This window comes from Benincasa hispida, chromosome 1 (assembly GCF_009727055.1).
Source record: "Benincasa hispida cultivar B227 chromosome 1, ASM972705v1, whole genome shotgun sequence".
Classification (NCBI taxonomy): domain Eukaryota; kingdom Viridiplantae; phylum Streptophyta; class Magnoliopsida; order Cucurbitales; family Cucurbitaceae; genus Benincasa; species Benincasa hispida.
Window position 1 is genome coordinate 95,151,345 of NC_052349.1, and position 22,470 is coordinate 95,173,814.

Here is a 22,470-nt window from a genome sequence, read left to right on the forward strand (position 1 = left end):
AGTATTGACAAAAGATTTAGAAATAAATAAATGCACGATGAAAAGAAAAAAAAGTACCAAATGGGGGCACAATAGACATTTCACACGGAGGAGAGAATCCTTTTTCGTCGAAGACAAAGTTCCATACTGCAAAAATTGTAAATATCTCTCACAACTATTAAAAGCGTTCATAAAATGACAAACAATAAAAAGAAAAAAAAAGGGGTTTCTTCTTTCTTATTTTTTTTAAAATTGTTTTGAATATAATTTTTTTTTTATATTTTGAAATTTGTTCATTTTTATTTTCTATTCTTCCAGATGTCCAATTTCATGTTCTTAAATTTAATTTATATTAAAAGATTATTGTTGGTAAGTTAAAAGAATTTTTTATTAATAGAGATGTGTCAAACTATTTATAAGAATAATAAAAAACTGAAGTGATTATAGACTTCTATTAATCTCTATTAGGAAGGTTAAAATTTTATTATTTTGTGTAAGTAGTTTTCTTATTTTTCTATTTTTAAAAAATTTCTAAAATTATTATTTTTTAACTAATTTTAATAAAAATTAACTTTGAAGGTGAATTTATTAGCTTAAAAAAATTTAATGTATTGGAAGTACAGAGATCTACGCAAAACAAATTTTGTTTAAAGAAGAAAATAAAAATTGAATAAATTGAAATTGTGTTTATAGGAAAGAAAATGGTATTTAAAGATTTTATTTCTAAAAAGTTTAAATTATTAGAAAAGAAAAAGAAAAAAGGAGAAGGGAAAAGACAGAAAGAAGGAAAGAAAGAAGGAAGAAAAAGTAAAAGAAAAAAATAATAATAATAAAATGTTGCTTACGAATATGTTGACACTTTCCGACGTCAAACCTCCAAACCCTCTCTCTAATTGCTGTATACAGAGACATCGGTCTCATTTCTCTCTCTTTTCTGCAAACTTTCTTTAGTTTATTTTGTTTACCCGAGCTCCCTTCAGTCTTAATCCGTACAAATCTTTGACATCTATTTTCCCTCCTTTTTTCTGTTTCTTCATTGATTGACCCATCTATCTTCAATTTTGGTTTTGGGGGTGTTGCTTTGTTTGTTTGTTTGTATTTTTTTTTTATTTTTTGGGTTTCTTTCTTCTGGGTTCATTGATTTTGGTTGAAGGATTCTGAATTGGCGGGAGCCAACGGTCAATTATGTGGTTTTAGGAGGTGGGTTTTGATTGGATTTGGATTTGGGATTGGAAAACGTTTGAATTGTTGGGAGTTTTGATGGCTAACCCATCTGGGAACCATCAAGAAGCTGGCCAACCATCGTCTTCCTTCGATGGAGGGAACCCCAGCAACGGTAATTCGACCCCTGTAGCTGCAGCGGATAATTCGAGTTCGGCTCTTGCTATGAAGCACAACCCAGGTATTTCAACGGATTGGACATCTGATGAGCAGGTCACACTGGAAGAAGGGCTTAAGAAGTGAGTTTTTTTCCCCCTTTTTGTTCTGAATATATGATTTTGAGCTTCTTGTGTTTATGGAAGTTGCTTAGGATCCCGGAAGCTGCTTGGATTAAGCGATTTGGTAGAACTTTTTCCTTTTTCTATGAAGGAAATTGATTTTTGTCTTTTCAGTTCAAGCTCTTTTTCTTATTTTTCCAGCATTTTTTACTTTTAAATGATTATATTACGAGATTGATCCCTTGGATATGTTTAGTAAGGCCCTGAAAATGTCTAACGAGGCCCTAATTCATTTGGGGTTCCGACTTGAGGAACTATTTGTATTATTTTTTCAGTCTCTTAAAATTCCTCTTTTGAATGTTCCCTTGACATACTAGCTACGTCTATAGACGGAACTGATTTTTATCCAGTTGTGAAAATATATGAGATTATTGGTAGTTAACGATTTATGTGTGTGTGGAATTTTCCCCTTTGAAGTCTCAAGAAAATCTCGCTGTTCTTTCCCAATATTTGCTTGTTTTCTTAATCTCACCGCATGGCATCTGATAATAGTCCTGTCTGTTGCTTTTATCAGTGTTTTCTTAGTTGATTTTATTTCTTTAGCTTCTATTCGCTCAGTTCTCAACTGCACAAAGATGTTCAAGTTCCTATTGAGGGATGGTCTTTGTTCTTAATGTGAGTGCCAAAGTTGTAGGATTTAAAACTTCAAGTTTTACATTACTGGAAGGTAAAAAATCCTTATTAGGAAAAAGCGTGGATGCTATCATAAAATTTTTTATTTGACTTATGACTGTAACGTGTGTTCAGCCTTATGGGGATATATAATGTGCTTTTGAAAGCTGAAGGTGCAACCAGGAAAGGTTAGATGTGTGGAGAAACAATACCTTTTACATTTTATTTCTTAGACGAGACATAATGTGATTGGTTTGGAAGTTAAAAAATATCCATGTGAACATTTCAAAGACTTTACTAATTCTCTCATCCAGAAAGAAATAGACCTTACTCATTCACCCCCGAATGCAAAGGCATATGGGCGGCAGCCTATGCATTCATTATTATGAAAGGAAGCAAGGTCGAATTTTGGGAAGATCTGTGGGTGCTAAACACTCCTTTTTTGTGTCCTTTTCCCAAGTGTTTATGCATTAGATTGCTCTAAAGACGAACAGGGACAGTGGTGTAAGATCCTAGTTGCTTTGATTGGAAACTTGAGAAGAAACTTAGATGATGGGAAATTTGATGAATGACTGCTTTTTATTGAAATATTGGCATAAGTCTCCTAATCCTCTTCACTATACGTTAATTTGGAACTTGGAAGAGATATCTCTGCGGTAGTTAAAGTTGCAAGTTGGCAACCATTTGAAAAATAATGGAAGGTTGGAGAAGGAGCTAGCAAATGAGATTTGGAGATTTGAAATTTCCAAAAAGTGAAGCTCCTTTTTTTGGTTTCTCACATAGAAAAATATAAACATACAAGACAAGATACAAGGAAGCAATCCCCATGTTTCTCTTCTCCTGCAAATGTGTATGAATGACTTGAATAAGGAAGTTACCTAAGGCTCTTGCTGGAAGTGACTTCTTGCTTGAGAACACGGTCTATATCTAGAGCTAGGGTTGACAAGGAAATGATGGGTAAACTGTGCAAAGAATAAATTCTGTCAATAATTCTTGCATAGTAAACCACCATGGCTTGATCTAGTGGTTAATTTTGTTACTATTCTATAGGCATTATTTTATACATAGCTGTAGTCCTTTTTTGTTGAGGGAGGTCCCTTTTTGTCGACTTGTTTCTTTTTATAGGCATTGTTACTATTTCATACATCAACAAAATTTGTTTCCTATAAAAAAAAAATGTTACTATTCTATAGGCATTATTTTACATAGTTGTAGTCCCTTTTCGTTGAGGAAGGTCCCTTTTTTGTGGGCTTATTTTTTTGTATGCCATTGTATTCTTTGTATTCTCAATGAAAGTTGTTAATTCCATTAAAGGGAAAAAAAGGGGCCATGAATACAATAAAGGGGTAAGATGGAATGGTTCAAGCAATGATGACCACCTACCTAGGATTTAATAGTATGGCCAAGCAGTTGTCTTGCAATAGTCGTCTTGTGTGCAAGCTAGCTCAGCCTCATTCAAATACATATAAAAAAAGAAGAAAAATCTTGCCTTGTAGACCGAGTTTGCACAAAACAATCACAAGAAGATTCTAACTTAAAACTTCGACCATATAACTAGTCAATCAGTTCTAACGCTTGTATACAAAATCTTACTTCTAGGGTTCTACGTGAATTTTTGTGTTCTTGGCTCTTGGAATTAATGAGGCTATGCTTCCTATGAATCCTCATATGACTTTGAGGACACATCAGCCACATTTTTCAATTGTTAAAAGATCTTCTCAAGCTATTGTCTATAAGGATTCTGTTTATGTGTCTCTAGAAGAATGTCTTTCAAAGTTTATTTTATTGTTTTCTAAAACAATTTTTTTTATGAAAATAATTTTTAATGAGAACAAAAATGGAAGAATACAAGGGCAAAAAACCAGTTCACAGAAGGAAGGAGCACCCACTATAAAAAGGAACTCCAACAATGCAAAATAACACCTATAGAATAGTTACAAAAAGCGTTCAAAATTGAAGCTCACAAAGAGACATGAAAATGAACGAGAGACTAGATCTCACTAGGGCCCCTCTCTACACCTTTAGGAACTCTACAATTCCATTCGCCTCACAAAACCCATAAAATAGCACACACCATCAAACCAAAGAAAGCGACCCTTCTCCCTCCGAGGTGGGTTGAGAAGGGACTCCTCAATCATCGCACAAACATCTCTGTGACAAGCAACCTCATTATGAAACGTTTGAAAGGAAAAATTCTAGACTGAACTAGCAAACTCACAATGCCAAAGAATATGGTCCAGGTTTTCCTTCACCTTTTGACAAAGAATACAAAAGAAAGGACCAAGAAGCGAGGGTAACTTCCTCTTAAGCCGATCTATAGTGTTAGCATGGCTGTATAAAACTTTCCAGGCAAAGAACCTTACTTTCCTAGGAATCTTAATCCTCTAAAGCACCTAAAAAAACGACAATCCTATGGGAGAAGGATCAACCAAATTAAGAAAGAAAGACTTATGGGAGAACCCCTCCAAAGGATTGGGATTCCATGTCCTCACATCTCTCCTCCCACGTCTAAAAGGGTGACCCTCAAGTAAAGAAAGAAGAGCAGTTACCTCCGTTGCTTCCCTATTGGAAAGAGCACAACAATATAAGTCCACCTCGTTTGTTGACTTCTGTAACCTTGTACAAATTACGGCTTTGATCAAATCCTCCACAATTAGAAGACCTTGATGCTTTAGTTCTTTTGTGGGAGGGGCTTCTTGCCTCTCTAGGCTGTCCTTTTTTGTGATTAATATCTATTCCTGTTTATTGTTAAAAAAAAATGAAAAATGAAAAAAAGAAAAAAAAATGAAGAATGGCTAGACTTTCTAATAATTTAATGAACCTCTAACTGGTTGGAAAATGTTTCAGACACCGGACTTCGAAGATGAAGCTCTCTTGGTTAAAACTCTATCTTGGACGCTTCTTTTCTTTTATTTTTCAACCTTCCTTTCTTCCTTTTCTAATGTTTCTTAAAGGGGACATAAGGTCATATTTGAACTGCTGAATGCTGTGCATAGTTTTATTATCATTAGTTACCTATTCCCCCTTTCACCTAAGTAACCTTCTTATCGTATTTTTGGTGGCCCATTTTTTTTAGTAAATGATCTTGGTTTGGTTAATATGTGACACAGATATGCCTCAGAGTCTAGTGTCATTCGGTATGCAAAGATTGCAATGCAGCTACCAAATAAGACTGTACGAGATGTTGCTTTGCGTTGCAGATGGATGAATGTGAGTACTTTTCCTCAGTTCTTGCTTTTATCAGCATATAATTTTCCTTTTTGATAAGATTCATCATCAAAGCCTACTTATGGCTCATAGGGATTAAGAGAACTCATCGTATATTTGAAGATAAAAGAACAGATATCACACATTTTTTTATCATCTTTTGTATACATATCTTTCATGGTGTAAATTCACTCCATTTTTTGTGATTACAATCTCACATCTCTTATATCTCAATGGAATAGCTATGTAATCTTCCATGGCACTTGTTGCCCCATTTGTAATTTCATACTATCAATGAAATTATAATTGACTGTTTCTCATAAAAAGAAAAAGATTTCTGTTACTTGACTTGCAATCATACATACCAATAGGATGTAATTGGACAGAAATACTATTAGCAAGGAAATATCCAAAGCACAAATCAAGTGTCACGATTTTGTGCTTGATGCTCCATGAAGTTCTTGTTTTCAATTAGGTTCTGTTAAACAGAGTAGGTCTATATACACACACAGACGCACACATGTATATATTCTAATTGTATGCCTTTATATGGTCTGAATGTTAATGCATCCACAAGATTACCCCCCTTCTGAAAATTATGGATGAAAAAGGAAATAACGATTTTATAATTATGTTTCTCTTGTTTTGTTTCTATATCCCAAAGGAAAAGAATAAACCCCCCTTCTGAAAATTATGGATGAAAAAGGAAATAACGATTTTATAATTATGTTTCTCTTGTTTTGTTTCTATATCCCAAAGGAAAAGAATAATTTTTCTTCCTGATACTTGGGTTTCAATTTTATTTATGCTCTCAATGTTTCTCTTTGGTTCACTTTTTTTGGGTCAGAAAAAGGAAAATAGCAAGAGAAGGAAGGAAGAACACAATTTAACAAGAAAGAATAAAGATAAAAAGGTATTGTGTAAATTATTGGTATATTATTTATGCTCTCTCTGTTTCTCTTTGGTTCACTTCTGAGTTTTCCTTTTATTGGTTAATTGTTTAGTTGTTCTTGCGGCATATGCATAAGTTAAACTCGTTAACTTGTTAAGAACCTCATAAATGGTGCCAATTCAAGCATCGCTTAGTGGATAAGACATCAATTATTATTCCAAAGGCTAATGGTTTAATCTTCACCTTTGTAATTGTTGTACTCAAAAAAAAAAAAAAAAAGAAGAAGAAGAAGAAGAAGAAAAGAAAAGAAAAGAAAAAAACTTATTAACTGATAGATAGTTTCTTTTGTTAATTTTATTTCGGTGATTAAATCTGCTGCCTATTTAGGGTCGCAGTATTTTAAGTGGGGTGCTTGTGTTTTTTTTGATTTCCTGCGTTTTCTTCTTCTTTTTTCTTTTGGTTAGCTTGTGGATGTTCCTCGGTTTGCTTTTGGGTTTTTTCTTTTGGAGGCTGCTGTTTTAACCCTTTTTATTTGGTTGGTCTTTAAAAAGGAGGTTATTTCCCTGAACATCTTGATCTTTTTTTTTTTTTTCAATGAAAAGTTGTTTCTTCTTGGAGAAAAGAAAGAAGTAGGCTGCAAACGGGTGGCTATAATCCTTATAACTTTAGTCACTAAACTGAACAAGGAAAACTGCCTACCTCAAATCATTGTTTTCAAAAGTGCCTTCAGGCGCTAGGCACATGAAAGATGGCATGCATTAAGCGCGGGTCTTCTGTGAAGCCGTAAGGCCCAAAGCCCTAGGCCTTAGGGCTTTTTCATTATTAAAAAACAATTCTTTTACTAACCCCAAACACAAAAAGCTGTGCGTATAGGGATTTTCCTTCTTTATTGATTAATAACAGTAAAATTTACCAATTTTAAATGCAAAAATCTTTGTATTAAGGGTTTTTTTTTTTTTTTTTTTTTTAATTTTTCTTGGGAAAATAGTATTTTATACCTCTAAACATTGGGGAACACTGAACTAATAATTGTAGCAATTTAAACATTTTTTTTAAATGTATCAATTTATACCCTCCATTATGTTTTGTTAGGATAAACATCGTATGAGACTTATATCTTCCTTTTGATATCAAAGGTAGTATTAATGAAAGGTCTAAATTGATTCACTTATGACAATTTAGGAGTTTAATTGAAACAATTATAAGTTTGACAAAATATTTTTCGAACAAAATTTGAAGGAGGGTGTAAATTGATATAATTATTAGTTTAGGGCTTCAATTTTACCAACCCAAGAGTTATAAATTGATACTCCCCTCTCCCCTTATTCTCTCTTCAACTATGCTTTCTTTTCTCTATGTATTATTGTTGTTATTATTATTATTATTATTTTAATTTTTTATGTTGTGTGCCTGAAAATAAAAGCCTGCGCTTGAGGTCTAGAGGCTATTGCGCTTTATTGCTCCTTGAGCTTTAAAAAACACCGAGAAATTTCATTGACAAATGAAAATTGCTTAATGAATCTTTATCTTTTGCATCTTTGGTGACTGTTTTTACATTTTTGTTCCATTTTGTTTTGTATACTCTGTACTTTAGATCATTAGTCTCTTTTCATTCCCTTAGGGGGCGTTTGGGGCAAAGAGTTAGTTATTATACTCCTAGGTTATTATAGTTGAGTTTTAGGAGTTTGTGTTTGGGGTGTAGATTATTTTAGTTTGGGTTATAATAGTATGTGTTTGAGGTGTAAAGTATTTTAGTTTGAGAAAAAAATAATAAACACTGTAGTAAAGAATAAAAAATGATGAATGTAAAATAGTAAAAACTGGAGTAAATAGTAAATACTGTAGCAAATGGGGGTTTTGAAATAGTATTTATTCCAGCTAATTGGGGGTTTTGAAATAGTATTTACTGTAGCCAGGGGTGGTTATTATAATCTTATGGTAATCTTTGTCCCAAACGCCCCCTTAATGAAAAGTTCGGTATCCTTTTCAAAAAGGGGGGGGGGAGGGAAACTGCTCCAACCAACATTATACTAGATTCATTATTACAGATAACCTTATATTGGAAGTTCTTTACATAACTGCATAGGTTTTTCCCTCTATTTTCATTCCTTTACAGACCAACAAACGATGTATCATTGTATTATAAGCCCCTTGTGTTCTTTCATCTTTTCTCACCGAAAGTTGATCTTGCAATTGTCATAAGAAAGATGTTTCTTTGCTTCTTCCCCAATTAGAACGTGGCAAAAGTAATTACATTGGATGTTCTTTATGTCTTCTTGTAACTGCCGTATGTCTTCTTTCTATTGTGTTATAAATTGTATTTTTGTTCAAATTTTAAGTGCCGTATGCCTTTGGAGATTTGTGTTTGTTTCTCCTTGGGACGCTTTGTTCTTCATTGCTTTATTTTCTTTCTTGTGTTTTTGGGAAACCCTGTCTTTTTGGTTTGGTTGTATTTTTTTTTCCCCACTCCCCCATTTTTTCCTTGAACTTTTTCTTTCTTTTTCATATATCAATGATAGATTTTTTTCTGGTTAGAAGGGAAAAAAAGGATGCAAACATAACAATTAACATCTTATATTATATATCAATCAAGGCATTCTTGTTGTGTTTGTGTTTCAGTGCTGGGTTTTTAGTGAATGACTCATTGTTATATCTGTGCCTCCAAGTGCCAAGATACTTATTTTTAGCGTGATATGATTCAATGACCGCCACCAACTGGATGAAGAACTAGTCCCTTTTATTAACTGTTAACACCCACCAGAACTAGTAAATTTTAGGAAAAATATCTTTTTAGTCCCTGAGTTTTGTAGAATATGTGCGTTTGATCCTTGAGTTTTCAAAACATACCTTTTTAGTCCCCGAGTTTTTCAGAATAGGGTCATTTGGTCTCTAAGTTTTCAAAATATACCTTTCCAGTCCTTGAGTTTTTAAAAATAGGTTTAAAAAGTCCCTGCATTTTTTTTATTATTATTTTAATTTAAAAATCACTTTTTTTCAAGATCACCTCTTCTTTCTAAAATTATTTTTTAAACATATTTTTATAATTCAAAATTCCATATAATTATATAAAGTGAAAATAAAAAATAGTTTTGGGATCTGTTAAAACTGTTCTTAAAAACTTGGGTACTAAAAAGGTATGTTTTGAAAACTCAGAGACTAAATGCACCTATTCTAAAAAGTCAAGGGCTAAAAAGGTATGTTTTGAAAATTCAGAGATCAAACGCACCTATTCTTGAAAACTCGGGAACTAAAAAGGTAGTTTCCCTAAACTTTATTATAAAATGCAAATGAATATGTAAATTGGCCATTTCTTCTGTGGAAAGCCGGACCATAATTTTTGGCATGCTCATAGGGCTGGGGAATGATGTTTTTCTTTGTTTCAGGAAAGAGTATCTGACCCTTCAATGAAGTCAGCACAGGTTGCAGCAAGGCCTAATGTGCCTCCTTATGGAATGCCTATGATTCCTATGGACAATGATGATGGTATCTCATATAAAGGTTTTGTTTCTACATTCTTCCTTCACACCTCTACATGTTTTGGGCTGTTGTAGCTCTCATTCTTCATTCTCTTAATGTGAAGAATGGGGGAGTAAATTTTATGATTTATTGTTGATGTACATTAGGTAATATTTTTAGAAGAAAATAATAGACATGTAGGTAATAAATCGTAGAGTAATTATTCAACTGCCATGCTTGTTCTCCAGTTTAACATAACCATCTGTGAGATGCTTCTTTTTCTCTAAAATTTGTACCCATGTCAATGTGTTATTTGAAGATATAAATGCTATCATAATGTGTGATTGTCATTTAATGGGCCCTGTATTATCTTTAGTATGAAATGAAAGCCTTGGCAAATTGAACAAGAAACTTTTTAGGATTAGAACCTTGGCTTACATAAACAAAAAGAAAGGGGGTAACTTCAAATCAATTTAGCACAACCCCAAAGAAAGAAGTTTAAATGATCAAAAGACCACGAGGTTCCAAAGGGCCTGATGGACTATTCTCAGGCTTTGAAGAGGGATGGTGGGAAAAAAGAGATCGAGGAAGATAAAGAAGTTGAAGAAAAAGTTGGAAAGGATGAGAAGATGGTTTCGAATTGGGATTGCAAGTTTTCTTTTGATTGTGAAGCGATGGTTATAGTGGAAGAACTCAGGAGTAGGTTGAATTGGGATTTCTTAATGAATTAGATAGAAAAGAAAGTCAATTTTCAGTTTGTTTTTAGACCTTCTTGTGCAAACCTTACTGTGTGCATTTGTGGAAGTAAGGCTGAATCGCAGGTGCTTATAAGTAAAGTTCAGAGCTTCAGCAAGAAGATTATCAAGTGCAGCCTTGGAATTGCCAGTTGGTGGGTAGAAGGAAGAAGGATAGAGTTCACAGGGGGCTGGGTTACGGTTTCAGATGTGCCTCCCTTTCTTATATTAAGTGAGTTTTTCTCCTCGCTAGCAGATTGGTGTGGAGGGCTGGAGGAAGGTGAAAAGCAGGGAGGGAAAGAGTTATGGCTGGATGAACTTTGCTTTAGGCTCGGGGAAACTCTGATGGCTTTATTTTGATGGTCAGTTTTGTTGGAGAATTAAGATTCCAAGGAAAGTGAAATTCTTTGCTTAACAAGTTCTACATGGAAGAGCTAACACTATGGATCGACTTGCAAGGAAGATGCCTCATTACTTGACCCATTTTGTCGTATTCTCTGTTAGAAAGTATAGGAAGACTTGATCACATTCTTTGGAGATGCAAGTTTGCGACGTCCCCGTGGAATCATTTCTTCCAGGCTTGCTTGCTTGGTAGAGGACACTAGTGATATGATTCGAGAGTTCCTCCCCTACTCACTCTTCCACGAAAAGGGTCCGTTCTTGTTCTTATGGCTTGCTGTGGTGTGTACTTTGTGGGATCTTTGGGGTGGATGGAACAACAAAGTGATTAGAGGGTTGGAGAGGGATCCTAGTAACTTTTGGTCTCTTGTTTAATTTCATTTTCTTCTCAATGAAAGTTTTTATTATTGTGTGTGTGCACGCTTCGATTTTGAAAATCTTTTACAATTATTCTATGGGCACCATTTTGTTTAGCACCCCCGGGGCGGCCTTTTGTGGGATTGATTTGTATGCCCTTGTTTTCTTTCATTTTTTCAATGAAAGTTGTTGTGTGTGTTGGTTTACGTCTATTTAAAGGCTGGTTGTACTCACTTTATGAATTAATGAATGATATTGTTTTGACCGTTATTTGAGTTTCCGCGAGAGAGAGAGAGTGAGAGTGAGTGTGTGAGTGTGTATGTATGTATCTTCTTTCCAAAAAAATCTGTCTATTGTGCATAACATTTGCATTTGGTCTTTGTGATGCTTTCAGCTATTGGTGGTACAACTGGAGAGCTTCTTGAACAGAATGAACATGCAATGCATCAAATTTCTTCTAACCTTGCATCTTTTCAGGTGAAGTACTTGGTTGTCTGTTTGTTGTTTTAGCATTTTTAAGTTTAAGCAAAAATCTAGTGCCACCATACCTCACATAGTGTTAATTGTAAATATTATAATCATTTCTTGATAATCCTGAGAAATTTTTCTTTCAGCCATCTCTGATATATTAACTTGTGTACTGGACAGCAAGATTTGCACTCTCTGTAGGTTATGAATCACTCTGGAGACTCCTTTTTCACTTTTGTCCCGTCGTATAAATTATAATTGCTGTGAATTAATTTTTCCTTCATATTATCGTGATACCCTGTTTTTGCAGTTGATTTTAAGAGCAAGTACATTTTTCCTTTCCTTTCCTTTTTTTCTTCTTAAATAGTAATTTCTTTGATTAAAGCCTTTCACAGTTATAATTTTACTTTTCCAATGAGTTTCCCTGTTGGGAATTCATTTATATACAATATCTTCGGTTTTGGGTGATTTATCATCCCTCTCGCTCGTATCTCCAAACCCCCTTGATATTTCATGACTTACAAGTTATGCTTAAGGGTGAAACTCTTGCAAGTCTCTTTGATTTGTTGGGAGAATCCTCATCTCCCCTGTGTTCCCCTTGTCTCCTGTAAAAGAAGTGTTTTCTATCCAAAAAATACCCGATGGTGAAATTAGGTGGCCTGTTGATATTTGTTATTATATAATCTGTGTGCAGTGAGCACTGATTCTTTTCTTCCTTGGTATATGCCTCTATTTTTTTTTTTTATTCCCCCCCCCCCCTCTTTTTAAGTCACTTAATTGGATTTACCAAGCCTTTTGTGTGTGTGTGGTTCTATGTATATATGTGTGATATGATGTATAATCATCCATTCAATCACATTCTTCCTAAAACTAAAACATGGGATGTGGCTATAGCAGGAAATATTTGATCATTTAATAATGGGAATTTAGGTGTACTGGTTTTTTATGATTTTTCGCCAGACAACCTAATGTCCTTTTTATAGGAGTAGACAACATAAAGTTTGAACTAATAGCCTTTTCTTTTATGTAGATACAAGATAATATCAGTCTCTTCTGCCAAACGCGGGATAACATCCTGAAAATAATGAACGAGTAAGTAACATTAGCTCAGACTGCCTTTTTCCTCACTTTCTCTCCTTATTTGTAAAAGCTATGGTCCCCTTAGCTTTCTCAAATATTCGTACTTTGTTAACGTACATTTATCAGGAAAGTCCATTTATGGTCTCATTTCATTACCTTAATGAAGAGGCTTGTTTCTTGTTTGAAAAAAAAGTGTTTGAGTGAACCATCATGGGTTGGCCTAATGGTAAATAAAGGACCTGGGTTTAAGAAAGGGTTTAGAGAGATTGCATAGTTGGAGTCCTTTTTATAGAGGGTTCTCTGTGGGCTGGTTTTTTATTGTCTTTGTATTCTTTCATTTTTTCTTATTAAAAGTGATTTTTTCATAAAAATAAAATAAAATAAAATAAAGGGCTTAGAGGGAATGGGTTTTTGGTGGCCATCTACCTAGGATTTACTATCCTACGAGTTTTCTTGACACCCAAATATTGTAGTGTTAGGCGGGTTGTCTCGTGAGATTAGTCAAGGTGCACGCAAGTTGGCCTGGATAGTCACGGATATAAAAAATGGTTTGTTCGAATGAAGTTGGAGTATCCTTTTGGTCATAACCAACGAAGTTTTAAAATAACATTAGCTTAGACTGCTTTTGTTTCCTCACTTCCCCCCCTTATTTTTAAGGGTCCCCTTAGTTTTTTTCAAATATTCTTACTTGTTAATGTACATTTAGTAGGAAATTCCATTTTTAGTTCTCCGAGCTTGATTTTAACTTGGTGAATTTTTACTTTCAAGATAATCATGTTGTGCGGTTGCAAAGTCGGTTTGTTACCCGCATCTTATTTAGGTCTTCTCCTTGGAGATAATCCTAAGGTCTTTCCTCACGGGAATCTATCGTGCAGAAGATAACAAAGAAATAGCCAAATGGAGGAGTTGTTCCAAGGTGGCAGACTCACTTACACTCGCATTATTTCCTATTAGTTTTTAATGCCACTGCTTACTTGCACAAACATATATATATGGAAAGAAGCCAGTAAAGTGGGTGGCTTTTACCTTGAACTAAAATATTGTTACTCTCCCTCTGGTTAAGGGGTCTTCACTTCACAGGCCAATGGAATGAAATAAGGCCCAGCAAAATGGTTTTGGTGGTTGATTGTTAACCTATGGCTCTTAGGAGAAAGGTGATGGATGGATATTATTCGCTTCATGAGATGATGAGAGTATGTGGCTTTCTTGTTTTTGCAAACTTAAGATCGTGAGAAGCTCTGACTTATATTATTAAGCTTGAAGATTCCATCCTTAGTTTCTCTTTCATCAAGACTAGAGATGGTAGTTATCGACCTTCTTTCAGCTTTGATGATTGGAGTGGCGGTGGAAGACTCAAAGAATACAAAATGGTATATCTTGATGTTATTTTTGTCTGGAGTAGGACATTCTCTAAGCCTAGCCAAAACATCCCTGTTTGGGATAAATGTGAGTATGGAGGAGGTTGATATTGGGCTCGGATTTCCTCTGTCTTGCTAAAAATCTTCCAGTTAACTTTCTAGGCTTCTCGTCAGGTGGAAACCAATATTGAAGATCGTTTTAGGAGTCTCTTATCATAAATTAAGGACCAAGTTGGTTGTTTGGAGACGTGTTCTTTCTAAAGGAGGTAGGGTGTCCCTTGTCCAATCCGTCCTTAATAGTTTACCACAAATCCCTTTGGGCGTAAAAGTTGCCTAAAAAATGCAAGGTTTCTGTAAGGACTCCTTACTATTTCTACTGATATATTTCAACAGAAAGTACAGAGGACACAAACTTCCCGAGCATTGGTAGAGTGCTCAAGCATAGGTTTTTTCCTTCGGTATAATCTAATATTAGAAGGTTTTGTGGCAAAAAATTCTTCTTTCTACCTCAGTCTAAACTTATGGAGTCAATCTGGAAAGATTCTGCTGCATTTTTCTAATCAAAGGAGGTTCCACTTGCCTGCACTCTGGATTTCTTACGTGGTTGGTGGTTTGGTAGCGAAGAAAGATCTTACCAATTTCATTAGTAATGGAATCAATTAGTCATGACATTATCATATTATTTTCTGCCTTCCAGATTTTGTATTTTGGATTGATGTGCACTGATTGAGTCACAGGACCTGTGCTATCATTAAATTTGTCTTTACCACGATTGGACGTCATTTTTCATCACAAACTGAGATCACCATAGATAATTTGTTCAATTTAGTCGATAGGACAATCACCCCTAAGATTGGTTGAGTGGGCAGAATAACTTGGATGGATCTTGATAGGAGAGTGATCTCTTCCGATGCTATGTCTGGGTTATGAGATTGGGTTATGAGATGCCATGAAGTTTGTATATTACATATGACCAACAATTAACGCACCCGTTGAAAATACTTGTTAGTGTGTTGATATAATATGAAAGTTACTTGTTATTCCACTTGTTGCCTATTACAAAGAAGGCAAGTCTCAAAAGAAATTCCAATGAAGCAAATCATGACACTGGAAGAAATTTCAACAAAGCATCCAATGTTTGCGCCCATCACCAGAGTTTCAGTGAGATCTAATTGATGTATCACAGACAGCCAATCAATGAAGAAATTCCCATGAATCATCGTGGCAACACAATAATTAGACCTATTATGATCAAATATCAAGCAATTGTGGTGTCTAGAAGTGCGTCAAACCCAGCTGACCAGGAGGGTTATTATCAATTATTGATGAAGAGTCAATTGGATTACGCCAGAAAACACTGGCTATTTGAGGCTTCAACAAAGGCAATTTTCAACTGTTGGGAGACGGTTTCAAACTTCAATGGAAGGATAACCGGATGAAGAAAACAGAAAAAGAAAATTCAGCCATGCTCTGATACTACGTTGCATTGCACATCTGTAAGAGAGAACAATGTACGTCTTTATCTTGTATAGCATATTTACAGCCGCAGTCATCCAAAGAGGTTAATACTTGCTTTTCTTTTGCTTCTTTTTGTGAAGGTATTAAATTGCAATAAAGATAAAAGGGACCTCACAACATGAGGTCAAGACACAAGAGAACCACCACAAAAGTTGTAGACCTTAAAAAACAGAACCTAAAAAAAAGATCCCAAGGAGAAGAGCCTATATGAGTCCCCTCGATGTCGATGGAAGCCTCAAGCCATGTAGAACAACAAAAGAACAAATCCGATCTAACAGCCTGACAAATCACCCGAGGAGCGCATAAAGTAGCACTATGGACATGAAGGTTATGCTCCCGCCAAATATGGTGGATAACAACACATCAGGCCACCCTCCAAACTTTTCGTTGTTGGCAATTTTCTGTACTAAAATGACAAATTCAATCAAGCTCCGTGCACCACTAAGAGAACTTATGGGAGCAACCACCCCAAATAGTTCGAGTAAGGGAGCAATCAAAGAATAAATGGTCTTGAAACAGGCTCATTATTACAAAGGACAGTCACTAGGGACATTAGAAAACCATTGATGAATACAATCACGCATCTGCAGCCTATCTCGCACAAGTTAGGCCATGAAGGAGTATATGAGAATATTACCTCCAAACTAGAGATCAAATCAAAGCACCAAAGGATGTCTAGGACCCAAGGACAACTGAGAAGACTCTAGAACAACGAGGAAGCCAGGTCACTCGATTCTCCCATTTAACCCCTGTGAACATCGTTTCTTAATGTATTAAAGAGGTAGGGGTGCAGAGACAGCCCCAGATCCCTTTCGAATTACTAGACATGCTAACGAGTCTTAGTCTGGAAGCTAGAAGTCTTCTCGGTGCATGAGGGGAGACTGCTCTGCCACCCTAGAATGTTCCTGTCCAGAGAGTTTAACCAACTCTCTAGAGCTAAAAGGCCAGTACCAAGAACGATTCCGAAAGAAACTTAGAAACCTTGTTAAGAGTAAATAAAAGGGGGAAAAAAATGAAAGAAAGCATTTGCTCCACACATGGACAATAGTAAAAGTAAAATTTAAAATTTAAAGAGAGCGTGGGCAAGACACTCAAGATAGGCTTGGGCTCAGGCTAGAAAAATAATTCCTTTGTACAAAATTGATTGGTCTTTTGGAAATTCGCAAAGATCTAACTTGAGTGTAAAATTTAGAAATCTATACAATGCTCGTAGTTTGACCTGCAAAGTTTTCTGATTAAGCTTGAGGACTCAAGATGAGCTTGAGAAATCAATTAGAGATATATATTTTTTTATATTATATAAAATATAAATATAAATAAATAAATAATGTATATATATTGGGGCGGGGGGTTGGGGTTGGTAATGGTTAGAGTATTAGTGTTCAAAGAGGAAAGTAATTGGAGTGTAGAGTACGTTGGTTGAGACCAGGATTATTCAATGGGGACGAAATTTTCCCATTCTTTCATAAAATTTCGTTTGTCTGACAAGGGTAGGAGTTGATAGCTAGAATCAACTAATTGTTCCTTCTTAATTTCTGATTTTGAAACCAGGATTGAAATTATAAGTTCCTTCCAAAATCTTTTACAAGTTAATAGCTTGTTCTTGGTTTCATAAATTAGTTTCGAGCTACTAGTAGCTGTTGGGATATTTAGCATTAAAAGCTCAAAATAGTCTAATGGTAGGACATCCACTGCTAATTTCTGTGATTTATCCTTCTGGTGAATTGATAAGAGCTATTCATTGAAGCAGCAAAATTGCTCTAACTTATCTTCAATCTTCATGCTTTGTAGCTTAAACGAAATGCCGGAAGTAATGAAGCAGATGCCCCCTCTTCCGGTGAAGGTGAACGAAGAGTTAGCGAACACGATCCTTCCACCGACTGCTCATTCCTTGCAATCATGAGAAAATCTTCAACAAAAAAACTGGTTCAGCACAACAGATTCACCTTTTCAAATCACTTCCACAAGCAAGGAAAGGAAAGTATATTTTCTCAACTGAACTTTACCTTCCCAATTCAGAATTTTCTGCATATCATCAAATTGTTTAGTCTTTCGGTCCACAAAGTTGTTCCCTTTTAATTATCATTATCATTTTTTGTTTCTTTAGCATATATGGATTCATACATTAGCTTCAAGAGGTAGATTGTAACTTAGATGCTGTGTAATAATTAGGAATGGTTTTCTTTCTAATGGTCTGGGAAATGAAAAGTAATAAACAATGGTTGATTATTTGTATTCCATGCTTCCCTCACTTGTCGTTCGTCTTCGCGTCGAAGTTTCATCATACATGATCACCATATGAATGGTGTCGTGATTTTCCTCGCAACCGATTGACCTTCATACCTCATCACCATAACATTGTTGATGGTGTGGTCAACAAGGATTTACTTTTTTTTCATACTTGATTGATCCTAAAATTGTTGTGCATAATTCAATTATACTAGCAAGATAATCGTTTAAAAGGAAACTCATAGGATATTATCCTGTGCTTGTATAATTAAAATCATTCTTATCTCTTGTTTTCACATTATGACGTACACAATGCAAGTTTGTGGTCTTAAAAAAATGAGTTTTCTATTAAGTATTCAGATAAGGTGAGATGGAAGAACTCTTCTTGTTTCCAGTACAACAAATTGTTCAATCAACACTAAGATATGGGTCTCACACACTAATCCATCGTGATAATTCCAGATAAAATTTGATGATCAGAATAAAATATTTGGTTAAATGTCATCCCTCGTCGAGTTTCAATCGCATTTTATGTTGAGATAATATTAATTCATTTTGTAAAGAAATAAGAGTAAAATACTATTTTGAGATTTGAAGTTGATAATTTTTAGTCATTGAAGTCTCAAAACAAACACTAGCATTTGGAGTTTGAGAAATAATTTTAAATGGTTTTAAAGGCTCATTTAACCATTAGTTGATTGATAGTAAAATGATCCGACAATTATATATACATACTTACTTACTGCGATCTCCTCCCTTCTATCTCCTCCATCTTCTTCTTCAATCTTCTTAGGTAAAACCTTTCACCATTGTCACTGTGCACAATGAAGTGAATAATGGAGCCTAGAACGAAGAGGGAGAGCCAATGGTATGTAAATTGCTAAAGGAAGATTGAAGGATGTTGTGAGCAATTTTGGACTCGAGATAAAGCTTAAAAGTGGAAGTCAAATTTGTGGACAAAATCAAGAAAGTTCATAGAGGAAGGTTGAAGGATGTTACGAGTAATTTTGGATCCGAGACAGGCAGGAAACAAGTTCAAGAGATACCAATGAAGAGCATGTGAAGCAATTGGGTTGTGGCCTAATTGACGCACCTTGACCTTAAAGGCCTGACCTGCCTTGGCCTTGGAGGCAAATGTTAAGCCAACTCACCCCTTTCTTTGGATGGATGCCAAAGAAGAGAGGATGAAGCAATTGGGTCGTTTGGCTCAATTGGCCGAGGCCGAGGTCAATATCAACTTGCCCAATTTTTTGGAGCTTATTCTCACTAGGCTCCTATCTAAGCTTCATGTGGCTCGATCCAGCCCTTGAGAATTTAATTTCCAAAAGGATAAAAGAAGTCTAAATTCTTTTCCTAAAAGGATGTGGAGGAAACCCAAGTTTAACCCCACTATGTATGGAGCATGATAGGTCCAGTAAACTCATCTTCATTAAAAAGCTTGCTTTGATTCTTGTACTAAAAACTAACTTAAGCATCGAAGTGTCTATGTCAAGGTGTATTATTTTGATTGTTTTGCCGGAGACATTTTTCTCAAAGTTCAAATTTACTATCGGTGGTACGTGAAGGTTTGATGAGTTCTTTTGGCTACATTTTGTCATCAACAAAGGAAAAGATATATATATATATATATATATGGAAAGGAGAGGCAGACCACATCATTAAAAAAATTAAATTTACATAAACTTTCAAATTAACTAGCTAATTCATCAATTCACATTAGTCTACTGTTAGTCAATTAGTGGCCAGAAGAGCTTCATTGACAGAATCATTTCTCAAACCTTCGGGACTAAGTGTTCACTTTGAAACTTCAGAAAACAAATATATATAAACTTCAAATCTCCAAGGTCAAAAGTACATTTTGTCCAAAAAAAAAATTTATGAGAAGTCAACTTGTGTATAGTTCAACTCTTAAAGATACTTCTAGATTAAAAGGTCAACAATTTGAATCTCTCACCTCACACGTGAAATCTAGAAGAAAATGTCACAATATATATTCTAACCTTTGAATATGAAAATTTAACCTAAGAAAGTATTTTCCAAGCCACCAAATGAATTTCCTAGAGAACTTTTATCCATTTTCAACATTATATTTTCTCATTCTACTATAATTTATTGACCATTATCCTCATGGTCAAGTAGCATTCATAGTGAGTTTTTGTTTTCTTATGGGAAAAAAAAAATTATGATCTTTTATTTCAAGACTAAACTTTCTTTTTCTTCGATAATTTATTTTAGTAAAACTTTGTATTAAAATGAGGAGTACTTCGAAAAAGGAAGATAGAATTAGATCTTGAACCAACGAAAACGATCCCATTTTTTTTTTTTTCATTCTCATTTAGCACAATAAGAAAAGAGAGGTTTGAATGTTTGATTTTGATGCACAAAAAGGTTATTACAAGTGAAATTCTCAAGAGTCTTGTGGAGTGGTTATAGTCTCCCAAACCACTATAAATTTCAACATTTCTTTAAATTGCATTGTATTATGTTTGCCCTGAAATATTTAAGGTTCTTTTATATTTTGATATTTTGGTGCAATATTTTGTGATAAAATGTAGTTTAAAATACCATTTTTCATTTCCACGCTTTAAAAATTGTTTAATTTTAATCTTATTTTCAAATATTCAATTTTAGTTTCTGTATTTTTTAATAAATCTTAAATTTAACTATTCATGTTAATTTTGATCGAAATTGATTAAATAATAATAATTTTGTACAAGAAAATATATTATGTGAATATATTTTTAATATTTACAATGAAAATATTTGTAGATAATAAATTTTTTTTTTTTGAAAATAATCAAAAAATAAACTAATAATATAAATTTATGATTTATTGGGAGTACATAAACTAAACTTTTAAATATTTAAAAATCTATAGATTAAAATTGAACCCGTGTAAAATAGAGCTAATATGTATTAAATATTTAGTAAAATCTTCTCACTCTTGTCCTCCCTTGACAATTATACAACTTTAAATATTATATAAATTAATTAATTAATTAATTAAAAAAAAGATCACCAAATTTGCCAACTCATTAAAAAAGAAACAAAGCATACCCAAAAGTTTATTTGACAAACTTAACCACCTTATCATCTTTTAACCCAACTAAATACAATTTTGAACTACTTTTAGAACTTTAGAATTTAGAATATATATATACATTTTTTAGAATATTAAAGTGTTATTTTATACCTTAGAAACCAAATAAAAATTAGTGTAAATGGCAAAATCCACCTCCTAATGTATGGTGGTAGTTACAATTATATTTTTAAATTTTTAATTTTAAAAGTTGAGCCCTTAAACTTATACGAGAGTTAAAATTGAACCCTCAAACTTACATAAATTTATAAATTACAACATTCGTATAAGTTTGAGGGTTCAATTTTTATCATTTGTATATCCAGTTTCAACAATTATTGTAAGTTTGAAGGTTCAATTTTAACACTTATAAAAGTTTAGAAGCCAATCTTTACAATTGAAAATTTGATGGTCTACCGTCATACTTCAAAGGTGACTTTTGCAATTTGCTTAAAAATTAAGATTCTTAAAACCAAAAAGTATGCTTTAAATTATGAATAGAGGAAATTAAATTCAAATATAGTTGGAACTTATGTTTAAATTGTTTTTTTTTTTCTTTTGGAAAGATGTTTGATTTGGCTTAGTTTAAAATAAGTTAATTTACGAATATTTGATTAACTTATTACTGATGCCAATAGTTGTTATCATTATTATTAGTATTTTTTAAAAATGGCGACTATAAATTAAAGGAAAATTTTGACCGATAGAAAAAACGTCAAATTATTTATAGAAATAGGAAAAAAAACTAATAAACATTGATAGACTTTTATCAGTGATAGACTTCTATGAGTTTCTATTATTGATAGACACTTTTACTCTAAAAGAAATTAAATTTTATTATTTTGTGTAAATAGTTTTATTTATTTTTTTATTTTTAAAAATCTCCCGAAATTAAAGTATACGGCAAATATGTTTTAATTTAATACATTTTGAAAAAAAAAGTGTAGGTCAAAGTGTGCAAGCGGGGTTAATTTTCCACTTTTAGACTTTGTGTAACGATCGCATTAAGTACGTAGTGCTGTTTCTTTTGACTTTTACTTTTTCTAATTCATGTTAATTTATTAATTGGTTTAGTTATTGCCATATCGATGGATTTTTTATTTTTTTAAAATTATAGTTAGAGAGAGAGCGCGTTAGGGCGGGAGAGATATTAATTAATGAAATTCATAGGGATTGCGATTGCACTTACGCTATCAGCCCTCTTCAAGCTATCGAATATAGATAGGAGATCCACTTCGACGTTCAAGGCTGGCTTTGAATCATAAACTTCGTAATTACTAATACACTCTGTGTATATCAATTGAGTTATGTTTGATTTGACAATCTCAACCTAGACTGTTTGTCTCAAAAGAAAATATAGTTAAAATATTCATTTTATATAATATTTGGATAGAATATTATTAAGTCGGGCATTATCTCTTGAGTGGAAAGAAAAAAATGTTTTACATCGATTAGGAAATGAAGAGATTTATGGTATTGTATGAACAGGGAACAATCATCTATGATGATATAGTGCTTTTTGAATTATATCCAAAGTAAACAATATTATACTATCGTGAAGATATGTGGACGAGTGTCACTTGTCCTTATCACACCATTATAT

The 22,470-nt window shown here is 33.8% G+C and overlaps 1 protein-coding gene across 1 annotated transcript; it reads left to right on the forward strand.

Moving 5' to 3' along the window:
• Nucleotides 1–841: 841 nt before the first annotated feature.
• Nucleotides 842–17,797, forward strand: LOC120074053. Its single transcript, XM_039027044.1, has 7 exons — nucleotides 842–1,439; nucleotides 5,201–5,300; nucleotides 6,145–6,210; nucleotides 9,573–9,687; nucleotides 11,530–11,612; nucleotides 12,634–12,695; nucleotides 17,351–17,797. The coding sequence occupies exons 1-7, from the start codon at nucleotides 1,240–1,242 to the stop codon at nucleotides 17,460–17,462; spliced, it is 738 nt and encodes a 245-aa protein (XP_038882972.1). The 5' UTR covers nucleotides 842–1,239; the 3' UTR covers nucleotides 17,463–17,797.
• The last annotated feature ends 4,673 nt before the right edge of the window (nucleotides 17,798–22,470 follow it).